The sequence below is a fragment of the Lonchura striata genome, chromosome 1A (assembly GCF_050655825.1).
Source record: "Lonchura striata isolate lonStrDom1 chromosome 1A, ASM5065582v1, whole genome shotgun sequence".
Taxonomy (NCBI): Eukaryota; Metazoa; Chordata; class Aves; order Passeriformes; family Estrildidae; genus Lonchura; species Lonchura striata.
The window spans coordinates 45,919,557-45,932,135 of record NC_140741.1 but is presented as its reverse complement, the minus strand read 5'-3'; the positions used below and the strand labels follow the sequence as shown (position 1 = coordinate 45,932,135).

At 37.6% G+C, this 12,579-nt stretch overlaps 1 protein-coding gene across 4 annotated transcripts in view; it reads right to left on the bottom strand.

The window, feature by feature from the left end:
• The window catches only part of SRGAP1 (SLIT-ROBO Rho GTPase activating protein 1), a 138,825-nt gene that overhangs the window by 59,239 nt on the left and 67,007 nt on the right, over positions 1-12,579 (bottom strand). For 3 of the 4 annotated variants that reach the window (XM_021547435.4, XM_021547432.4, XM_085568631.1), the window contains exons 2-4: positions 12,253-12,448; positions 9,687-9,849; positions 1,398-1,460 (exon numbers count right to left, since the gene is read on the bottom strand). In XM_021547435.4, the coding sequence (XP_021403110.3) occupies positions 1,398-1,460; positions 9,687-9,849; positions 12,253-12,448 (422 nt within the window). The remainder of the gene's footprint in view (positions 1-1,397; positions 1,461-9,686; positions 9,850-12,252; positions 12,449-12,579) is intronic. The other variant, XM_085568630.1, reaches the window with a different exon arrangement.

Here is a 12,579-nt window from a genome sequence, read left to right as displayed (position 1 = left end):
TGGCTCCTGCAGGCGATGATCCCCTGCAGCTGTGGGAATTGTCTGCAGCTATCGCTACTTTGCAGAAGCTGATCCCAGAACACTTCACTGACTACAGGCCTCAGCCAACAAGGCTTTGCAGTATTGCACTCTACCAAAATCGTGGTGGTTTCAGATGGAAAAAACCCCAAACAAAAAACGGTGGTTTAGGAAGGCTTTGGGAATCTGTGTCTGTAACAATTAAAAAGAACTCAGGGCAGAAAGACTAGAAAAATTTTTTTGGATCTCCTTTTTGCCATCTAAGCTCTTCTGGAGTTCAAATGTTCTCCAATCTAACCAGTGATGGCTGCACAATTTTCCCTAGGTCAAAAGAAAAATCACCAAAATACACAAAAGTAATGTTTGGGCTCTGCTTGTGGAGAAGTGATCACTGATAGCTTTCTAAACTTCCTAAACTTCACAAAAGTTTCTTGTTATTAATATTGTAGGTTTTTTGATGTTCCTCCAAATCTTGAGGACAGGGAACAGGGCTGTCTAGAGATTGTTATGCAGGGTATTGGAGCATTTATGTTTCAGTTCTTCCCAACAAAAATAAGAAAATTTATATGTACAACTTCCTGAATAAGCAGAAATAACAGGCTTTCATAAGACATGCATATAACCAATTCATCTTAATTCTACAGCTGTGTTTCAAAGAAAGGGTAATTATTGCTTATTTTCTTCTTCACAACATACCCCCTCAGAAAATAGCTGGGGAAATAGTTATCAGGTAGATGAGACATTGTTTTGTAGTATCAAGTTGTGCAAATAGATATCAAACAAGAAAATAGGTTCAGACCTAAATTCACTCAGATTTTTCTACGGATTAGCAGGAGCTTGCCAGCATGTTCACAGTGGGTTTTTTTCTTGATCTCTCTAAATGGTATGGGAAGTCTACAAAACCCTCTGTTTTTCTTTTCATTATTTACTTATCCCAGTCAGGGATGGGGAAGGGCACATAAGTAACATTTAGACAGCACAGCACTGGATTTGCAAAAATCTATGATTTTTACTGGGTTTAGTCCACAAGTCAAAATAAGCATGGCAGCATGGACAAAAACAAAGCAGAAATGAAAGAAGTTTGCTCTGGTAAGCTCTGAGTAGAAATGTCTAATTAATAAACAACAAAAGTTCTAATAAACTAGCTTACCAGAGTCTGGGGTAAAAAAAGGGTTGAAAGTAAAGAGTAATCCTGAAACCACTAGCATATGTATTTTAAACAAGTGAGTAGTCTTTTCAAAAATATAGTTTAGGCTTGTGTAAAAGATAAAAATAAGTAACTCCACTGTGGGTAACTTAGTCAATGAAAGTCCACTTAAAGCCTACAGAAGTAGTCTGATATGGAATTTGTATAAGATAAGATAAGTAACTGTACTTACTGTGTAAAGCTCGTTAAGTACTTTCATTAAGTCTTCATGAAGCTGAAATGAAATCTCTTTACTCTGTAATTAAAAAAAATCATTAGAAAAGGGCATGTAAACACTGCATCATACATTTGTTTCTTGATATTTATACTCATTGCTCATCCTAGACAGTGAATGCAATATTGCTTACAAAAACCATTCTGAATTACAGTACACTAAAAAGAGTGATTCAGGGATGCAGAGGCAGACAGATAACATCTGGACGTAAGACTCCTAAAAAAGAAACCCAGAAGTAATTTTAAGGTATTTTAAAGCATCAGGAAATTAGGTGAAAACAGAAAGGGGAAAGTTCAAGATTAATGTTTTTAATAGAACAAACTATGTACTGTTTTATAATTTCTATGTTATATACAAAAACTAAACCATGCAGAATGTGATATTCTAGAGGGACAGCCTGCCCAATTTTCCATCTAGGATAGCCTTTGTTTCTCACCACATACAACTATCTAAATATTTATGCAAGAAATAATTGTGGCTCCTCTTTGAAACAGATACCCAACTGCATAATATTCCACAGAGTGGGCTGCTGAACCAGCTTTGTTTAGCTTTTCTGGACTGTGTCTTTACTTTCATTCTGATCCAGAAAAAAAAGATAAATGCTTGGCATCAGTTGTTATTAAAGCAAATATGTCAAAACAAGAGTATTTAATTGGAGTCTCATTGAAATATATTGTTATTTTTCCACAGCAGTTCAATCTAATGAAAATGGTGGCAACTGTGCAAGAGTTGAAGGCATTTGTATCACAGCCTTTGGAAAACAGCTACAGAATAGAGCTATGGGACTTGGCAAACAGCCTGGCTACACTTCTGTGATGCTCAGCATTCTAACATCCATGCTGAAAATGTGAGATATTTTTTTTTCCTGTGAATAAATTGATAATTAGTCTGGTTACTAAAAACTTCAACAGCATGATAGATAATGGCCTTAGCTATGAGAAGTACTTTGTATTTGTAGGGAAGCCAAAGGAAAATCCTCAGGGACAACTCATTTCCAAAGCTGCTAATGCATACTTGGCCATCACTAAAACACCTGAGGAATAATGGTTTCTGAATGAGAATTTTCAGCACAATGTCCACGTATGAGGAGAAACCACATCACACATCCCACCCACTGTGTCTTCCAGGAGGATGAGATACATACAGCAGCTCAACCAGAAAATTTGGGTGTTTTTTTCTCCCACTCCTACTATCCTAGTTTAACTCTGGGCAGTATTTTAAAGCACTCGTCATATCACTTATCAGTATTCACTCCAATCCTTACAAGCAAGATGGTTTTACACTGACAAGAAGCTAGGAATATAATTTTAAAAAACCACTTCCATTAAATTCCTGTATTCCCAAGGGCATTAGCTGTAGTAGCTAAGGCACAGTAAGACGGCTGCTCTGAAGCTGAGATACACAGAATAATTTGAAACTTTCCTTGTTGCTTATACTTTTGAAAGACTAGTATTTTCATAAGATATGCGTTAGTTCTGAAGTATCTGGAACACAAGGCTTACTACTTCCCCTTCTTTGCAAATATCAGATTATTTTCCTCTAATAAGAAGGACAACATGTCCTATTTGTAACAGCAGAGTGCTTATGAAGAATTGGAAAAGGACTGTAGATTTGCAAGCTGCTGTAGGGAAGTGCTGTAAAATCTTTAGCAAAAATTCTGAGTTGCTTTTCATTGTTTTACATTGGAACTTTGCCTCTAAATGTCAGCAGCTCAGCTCTAACATCAGCTTACACATCTCCTCAAAGCTTCAAGCAGAGGCCACCTGTTAATTCTTGGATAGCTGCTTCTATAGTGCTGAATATGAGTGGTTTTTCAAATTGCTTTAGCAGAAAGAAGGGCAAAACATACAAATAAGATGTTTGACATTAAGATGTGAGCATCCCCATGTGGGAGGAAACTCTAGATGAGCTCCAGCTTCAAACAATTTACCCCTTTCAACTGTTGCTCACAGCCATATTGAGGCTGATGAGAAGTCAAGCCCTAAATACAGCAACAGCAATTCTAAGGCAGGATGCCTTAACCTGGTAGCACAAAGGTTTGTTTGAGAAGGTGAGACAGAAAACTTCAAACCAAATTTTTCTTAACCCTTTGAGATTTCACTGTAAGCAAAGCACATGCAGTTCATTGAAGGATGGACCCTTCTTTTCTCCTCTTAATGCAGTCCCATCTTGATGCAAGTAGACACCAGATGAGCTGAGGATTCATTCGGTGAATGATCACTATTTACTAGGAAACATTTTTTCCCTGTGCTCCTTTCAAGCTCTGTCCAGCACTGAAATATCAGCAGTCCAGCCCTCAGGATTTACTGGCTATCATGCAGACATGATCTTTTCCAGGGCAACACAGTGATCAGTGGTAAATTTGAAAGTGAATGGAAGACATCACAATAGAGAAAGATGCTTTTGTAGAAGGACAATAAGCTTTAAAATGGAAAGCAAAAAGAGAAGGAGGGAGGTGATCAGCAAAAAGAGTGAAAATTGGGAAATGAAAACCAAGCAATGACACACAATCACAAAGGAGTCATCCCTTCACCACTTCATCTGTGGACTCCAACAAGCAGAAGATGCCTGCAGTGATGGATAACATTTCAACTGATTTCAATTCTGATGAAAGATTTTGTAGGGATTGTCCAAAAAACTCAAGAAATTTTGTTAAACTTAACAGTATAAAAAGAATTTATTTTTCAAGAACCAACACATTTTTCTTTACCATTTAGGATCAAGAAACACTGACTTGACTGGCAAGCAATATGGCTTTTAGTGTGTAATATATGACATGTTAGAGCACCAGTTATATGAATTTATTTTCAGTGGTTAATTGCTTTCCTATTTCTCGTTTATGCTACCTATTTCCTGCAGTAGGGTTCAGCATGTGTGAATGGGGTGCTCCTCTAGGAGCCTCTCCAGAGAGTACCCAAACAACAGAAAGTAAGATGCAGCACACATTTTCCCAGAGCTGAGCTGACAGCTCTAATCAGGCTATTAAAACCTGACAAACAATCACTGAAGGTGCTTATTTATTCACTGCTCCCCTGAGACATGCACTAGTACCTATTAACCAAAGGAACGAAGAATATAATAAAAATGTTAGAGCACATGCAAATTCTTGGTAAAAATATTATATATGTTACTAATCTGGTTCAAGACATTAAGAGACAGTAGTGTATTTTTTTCACCTGATATCAGCATAGATCATGCATATGCAATGGACAAGCAAATGTACCTAAACTCTCCTTTCAGTATGCACTCAACTTTCAACACATCAGTAGCCCTACTGATGTTATCAAGATTTGTATTTCTGGATAAAAGTCTGAGAAACTTAAAATTTTATTCCACATTGATATCTTTTCATTGAGGTATGTTAATTTTTTTTCTATACATTTCAGTTAAAGCATAATTTGGCACTCTAGCTTTACTCGTTTATTTTAACTAAAATTTTAGGGTCAGTCTAGTTCTACCTGGAACTTTTTAGTGTCTGTATTTAGTATACACAAGTTAACATCATTTAAAGAAAACATTCTGTGCCAATTGCTTTTAAATAAGTCTGCTGCTGGTCTCTGTGGGAAGTGAAGTGCAAACCCTTCTTTTATGAAGGTTTCATGAGCTGCGTGACACTAACATAGACAATTCAGTAAAATTTTGTCCCAGACATGCCAGTCTATAGCAATAAACAGCTTTGCTATCCTTTGAAACATTTAAATGTTTAAGAAAATGGTGCAAAAAAATTCATGTGGCCACAATCTGTATAACACCAAACAGATTCAGTAGGTAGTCATATTCCTTGTTAATAGCCAGATTAAGGAACTAAAATATTTATTGTGCTTGGTTTCTCCAGCATCTTTTACTGTAAACATTGGAAGATATGTTCATCTTGGCTTATGTAGATTTCTGTCCAAGGAAAATACATGTTTATAAATTATAAATACACAAATCTGCTTAAGGATCTTGTGAGTATGTGTTTATACAGTTGATTATTACTGCTGGGGTAACCAGAATCACTGCATGAAATATTCTGCATAATACTTTTCCCTTCTGCTTGACATTTCTCCTTATTACTTTATTCTTTAATTGTCCCCATGAGGCCACATACCCCATCTGCCTGAAGAAATGTGCAAGCATGCAAGGTTTGAACTCCGCTACTTTATTTTTGTAGTTTTATGTGCAGCATGAAGGCCAGGCATCAACAGCAATCTTACTGCTTTTATATGCCAGCAACTAAAAAGAAGATATTAGGTGCCTATTTGAAAGTATGAGGCCTGACATAATGTCTTCCAACAAATGCTACAAAATCTATGTACTAGATCCTATCTTTGTCTTGCATTTAGTACATTTAAACAGATGCCAGTTCCTGACCCCTGGAAAAAAAGAATGACAAATAGCTCCTGGGAGAACAAAATTAATTAATATCAACATGTTAAGGATGTTAACAAAGATATGACAGAAAAGTCATATAAATCAGGTACTTGAATACAACACATCCAGTCCCATCAGACCACGTAAGGTAGAGCCAATAGGGATAATTTCTCCAAAACAATCCAAATATCCAGAGAGATGAATAAATGCACACAAAAGGAAAAACAGAATGATGAAAAACAGAGACTGTGACAAGGACAAAGTATAAAGGTTAAGGAGTGAGGGCACCTTCACCATTACTTATTTTATCAGATCTTCATTGGCTATTGCACACACCTTTTACAGAACAAGTAGAAAAAGGGGCTGGTACAAACTTACGGCTTGTACTATATCACACATAGGAGAGGTAACAAAACAATACTCCAGTGGAAAGCATGGCTGGGAAAGGAGGAAATTATTGGATCTTTTCTTTCCTACAATTCAAGCTGAAGTCAATCTTAAGATACAAATTCAAGCCGCACTCCTCCAGAAAATGTTGGGCCCACTTCATAGAAAAGCTTCACTTGAGAACCAACACGCCCACCAACAAGATGGAAAAAGTCAGTAACATCTACCATTGAGAAGAAGAATGGGAAGTCCCATCCTTTTGGAAGGAGAAAGGGGGAGAAATAAAGAGGGAGTAGAAAGAGTCAAGAAGTTCAGAGTGATTATGACTTTGCTGTTGTCTCCCCTTATCCTGCCTGAGGGCAATGGGGCAATCCACCCTGAGACACTCTCCCTTTCTGCAGCAGAAGACTGAGGTTTCAGAGCAGCACAATAAAGATCTGTTCTCATCATGGGCTTGGTGTATGTACTTTCACTCCACACTTGGAAATGGAGTAAAGCACCTTGCTGTTACAAGACTGATGGAGAACTAAAACAAGGTAAAAGTAGTGATGTGTAAACCATTAGATTAATAAGCTGTAAGATACATAAAGAAAGATCTAATAATTGAATATAGATAAGCTTGACTAACTGGCATCTGTAAATTACAGAATCACTGAATTGTAGACATTACATGCTCTTGTGTGCAATACTGTGAGAGGCAACAGAGTACAGATATTTCCTGCTCTTTATTGTGGATTGCAGTAAGACACTAAGCATGCACTTGTTAATCTATTTTTAAAATCTTCATATCACTGCTTTTCTTGCAATTTATACTTATTACTTAGAGAGACAGTACATATTTCACAGAAGAGTATGATCAGATTCCAGAGTAGAAGTATCTGCAGGACATGGCTTGTACCTACTTTAATCCAGAATCTGTGAAAAGTGAACAAATTCCATATGCTTTCACAGGGATATGACACCTATTGAGACTGATTATACTTTTCTCTGACACTATTTTATTCTAAATACATTTTTTGAGAGTAATCTGCAGAATCACAGAAATTGACAGAAATTGCTTAAATATGATATTTGATGTTAAAAAATCTCCAACAAAATCAATGCCATTTTCTTCATGGAGAATACAATTTTGATGGAAGACAGACACTGCTGTCTGTCACCTCTCTCACTCTAAGTGCACCTTCTCTTTGCCCCTCTAACCTCTTTCCTGCAAAGAGAACTGTAGCTGAGAGTACATATGTTTTGTATCTGATCTTTTTGTTGCCCAGTAAACATCCATTATGTAGTTCTGTGAGTACCGTAGGTTAGACTGCTCATTCACATCTCACACAAATTATCACAGGATCATGGAAGGGTTTGGGCTGGAAGAGCTTCATTGTCAGTTCTGCACCTGGGAACTAACAGCAAATAAATCACCAGTACTCTGCAGCAAGCGCCATAGCAAGAACTGTGCCCACTGGGGCTCAGTGGAAATACCAACCTTCTGCAACAAGTACTGAGCCTGACCAAATGCCTTAAAAATGTGTGCTCAGAATTGATACTGGTGAACAAGAACTGCTGTATTCAGTCCACGTGCCCACAAAGCTCACTTATACCATACAGAGGTGCTGCATGTCTTCCTGCCACCCTTCCCCTAATGTTATGGGACTGGCTCAGATCCTTGCACACAGCCTTTGCTTAGCTCACTCTGCCCACACTTCACCTCAGCTGTCAGCTGTTTGACATGGCACTGTCACACTGAGTGTCAGCTTGCAAACCCAGTGAAAGGTAGCAAAGGGCTGCTGAGGATCTGGGCTCGACTAGTGTGAGCTTCAGGTTATGCATGGCAGGACTACCTCAATTTCCCTGCTCTTCTTTCCCCTTTAGAAAATCCAAGTTAGGAATTAAAAAGCAAGAGCAGCTGCTTGCTCTTCTTCAAGAAGCTAGCAAGAGAAAATCTGAAATGTTGCACCTGCATGGGAACAATACGAAGGGCAGAGACAAGTTTATCAGGAAGATGGGACAATATCCCTCCTGTTAACACACTGAAAACAGCCACATATTTTCCTCCTTTTGACAGAGAAGCTGCAGCAATCTCCATTAATAAATTATGAGTGAATATGAAAGGACACACACTTCTCCACTGAAAATTTTAACAATATACCATTGTACAGTCCACCTGGACAGAAGGGAAGGAAAAGCAAAATTTCCGGAGTCAAAGAACTGAACTATGCTGAAAACAAACAGGCTTGTCTAATAATGCACACCTATTGAAGAAGATATTTCTGAGACATAAGCAACTGGAAAACTATTTCAGATTCAATTAAAAAAAAAAATTTCTACTGGTTTGCAACTCTGAGATATCCGCACATAGACAGTACTGCAGCCCATTCAAATCACTTTTCTCATTACTGGATCAATTTCTATAACTATCTTCAATTTTATTAAATTGAGTGGTTAGTAAATTACAGTTTTAAATATCAAATATATTATATTAACAACTCATTACTGATTGAGAAACTATAAACTTCAACTCTGTCCATGTTACAGGTTTTAATGCATACCAGGAAGTTTTTAAGTTTTTACTTTTATTTCCTCCAAGTACAAATCTATATGCTCCCTAAATGATTCTCTTCCACACCTCAATGCTATCTAGAATTATGGTCAGGTATATGTGAAACCAGCTCCCTGTTTTGAAAACATTAACTTGGGTACCACTGCTATCGTTTCATCACACAATTTACATCTTCTAACCTTTACTCTTCTTGAAGTCTTTTGTACGCTGATTGTCTACTAACATCTCACTGTGACTAATGTATATGCATTTATAATCTATTTTCCTTTTGGAACATTTTAACAACAGTGACTGCAAACACTTTGTGTAGATCTTGAGCTAAGATTGCCTAGAGTGCTTGCTTAACACACAAGGGATTTAAACATCATGCATGTGTTATGAAAATACATAACAGTCATGGACAAGGACAAACACGTACAGAGACAACACTTAAAGGATCTAACAGAAATACTTACATTATCAAAAGTGTATGTTCATATTTAACATTAGGAAGAAAAGGAAACATTGTGAGGAGAACTGCAGCATACACTACCAACTTTATGTCGAGGGCCTAAAAAGCAAACTCTTGCTTCATCTTCAATCTGTTTCATTCACAATGAAATTCTTTTTCACAAATAATTAATTAATACAGTGTTACTATTTTGGGAGTCGTAAGTGAAAACTGTTTCCTTTCTGCATGGGCAGACAAGTTTGCTTTTAAGAGAAGGACAGGCTTTTCCCCCTGCTTTTTGGATATTTGTGATTCAGCTCTTAAGGTCACCAGCATATACAGCAGGATCCCAGGCATTTCAGCACTACTTGCTTCAAGAGACCAGTAATGAAGAATTTATATGTATGCTAAAACAGATTTTATGCTGTGTGTGCTGAATCTTCTCCTCACTAGTATTTAGGACACTTTTGCCTCCCTCATGCATCTTATAAGACCAGATAGAGGGCTGCAGGAGAGGCATTACCTTCTTGAACATTCTGGTGGAGTCTTCACTGATCTGCATGAATCTCATGATCACATTGTTCAGGTAGATCTCACTCAGTGTTGCATGGTCTTTGCTTTCCCTTCTCACTTGGTTCAGGAGTAAGTACCAGCAATTCACTGGGGACAAGAGGTTCTGGTCTTTCCTGAGGAAGGAAATACACAAATGTATAATGTATAGAAATGAAAAAGTTATGTTATTAACTGAAGCATCTCACTGACATTTACAGTTGTAACTTCTACATAAAAATAGCTACATCTGAACAGTCTCTCCATTCTTGGGATAATTCAGGTTAGGCAAGCCTCAGATGACTTTTAAGACACATTCAAGTCCCATGAGGCATGGATACTCTGCAAACCACCTGAAAGTAAAAAATATCTTGTCACAAAGCTTAGAGATGGAGTACGTGTAAATGTTCAAAATCAATGAAGGTCACTCCTGGAAGAGTAACAGTAATTAATTTTTAACATTAGAAATAAACAAGCACTGGAAGCACAACCCAAATCCTTCATGAGCAAAATTGCAGGTTTAGCTGTTTCACTGCATTGGATTTGTATAACTGATGAAGTAGAAGAAAATGTTTCAAGCATCCATATTCTGTGAGCAATGCTCATAAATTCACAGCATTCATAAATACACTGCTACTGCTAGTCCTAAATGTGTCAATTACAAGACAAAGAGCAGGACTGGACTTTTTCCAGTGATCCAATTCTGAATTGCCATGACAGATTTTTTGCAATGTAGGCCCACTCCCAGCTTTAATGTAGCAAGAAGTAAAATCAAAGATGACTTCTCATTTATTTTACACAAGGCAAAATAAAAATACATGTAGTTCAGCAACTCTTTCATAGACAAGGAAAACTTTATAAAATTTGTCATATGGTTTTATTGACATTTTAGTATAAAGTTTGCCTTTCTGCTCCAGAAACTTGCTACTCTTTTTTTTTTTCTCTTTTACAGTGATTCTCCTTTAGTTAAAAGGATAAAGGATAAAGCACATGAGGACAAAACAGGTAGAAGCGGTGATGAATTGAGGGAGAAACTCCTGCAACTCTTGGCAAACTCTTCTAATAATTAGCTATTCTCATTGTTAGATATATGGCCTTTAATTGTCTAATTTTAGCTCTGACCCTCAGAATCAAAGCAACAAGGAATGATTAACAGACAAATGTATTTTCTTAATCATCAGTGCTTTGCTTTGCTATGAATCAGCAGTTAAGAAAACTTCCTCCATTTGTTTCAGATAGACATCTTAACAGTGTTACTTCACAGCAAGGGGTTTTATCAGCCAGGTCAGACAACATGAGCACTCCTGAAGGGCCATGCTGATACAACTTGGTCCTCGCTGCTTCTGCATGTCCCAAAGCTGATTCCACAGACCTTCCTGGTTATCCTGGGAGCAATGGTGGAAACAGCTCAGGGGACCAACAACTAAAGCCACTTTTGCTGTAACCTATTCTCAAAGCAGCAAACTGCAAGAACAAAGCCAAAGGCAGAACTTAAGTCAAAACTCCTATTCACTGCTGCCAGTATGGATTTAACATGTTTAAAAACAAGGAAAGATGATTGTACAGACAAGGAAAAAAAGATTTTGCAACAAGCAGAGTAAAAGCCAGGGCTCTCTCTGAAGTGCTAACATATGCACAAGTTGGTTATTTCAGGGAATCATTGAGTCACTAATACGAATTTTAAGAATTTTATATTAATGCTCTTTGAACTCTTCAAGCTGTATTTGATTAACCTTTCCTTTGCCAGATATATTTGGAGAATACTTTTGTCCTGAAACAATAGTTCTATCTGTGTATCTCTAGCACAGCTCTGAGTGAACATTTGGAAAACTATTTTTTAGTTTTACAAACACAAAATATTGTTCTAAACCCCTAAGCATAACAGGGCCAGACACATGCATTCATTAATCAGCTCAAGTAAGGAAAATAACCACATGAGACTATGTCAGCAAGTGAAGCACATGAAGTATTTCAGAAAACATACTGTCCATGTTACGAAACTAAGCCATTAAAAGGATACGTTAAATTGTAAACAACGCATAACGTTCACATCATCTCTATTCCCAGGAATCAGAGAGGTGAAGATGCAGCAAAGTTCACATGCAACAACAAATCAAAATAGCTTTATTTCTTAATGTCATTCTTGGCCAAAATTGTCTATTTTGTTGTTGTTGTAATGTTGACTGACCTTCATGCAAATGCCTCAAAATTCTATCAACTCCACTAGAAATGAGCACACAGATTTTCAAGCTTTTAGTACTCTGCATCTCTTCTAGATACTGGCTGTATTTTGGGTGGTTTAATATGGTAGGTTAGGGATAATGTTTGTGCAACTTACATTTTAAGAAACTGAAACTACTTGCCAGAAGCTGACATGAGTAACTGCACAGAGCCACATCAACACTAGTATTTAGGCATGCATCTACCTTAAACTGCAATGAGAACTGCTAGGCTGCTAAGCAGAGGTGGAAATTTTAAATAGACCTTTGAACCAGCAACAGGTACAACATGGGGGTGATGGGCAAGCAGGTTTCTCTTACTTGTACTGCTGATGATCCTTTGTACTCCTTGTTTTTGCCATGAATCTCTCTGCCAGTTTTTCCAGGTTTCGGGAATACTCCATCTCTATTTCCGACTTCTTGCGGAAGAAATCCTGCAGATCCTGAAGCAGCTGCACTCTCATTTCAGTCTGCTGCTCCAGGCATTTCTGTTGCTCAACGAGTTGAGCTCGGATCTCTAATGACAGAAAATATCCACTCAGGTCAGTGAAAGCAAATGAATCCTTACCAACCAAAATTACGAACACTCCAGTGTACTTCACCCTCACAGCTACACCAGTTGGAGCTGGATTTCAGGTCTCATGGCGG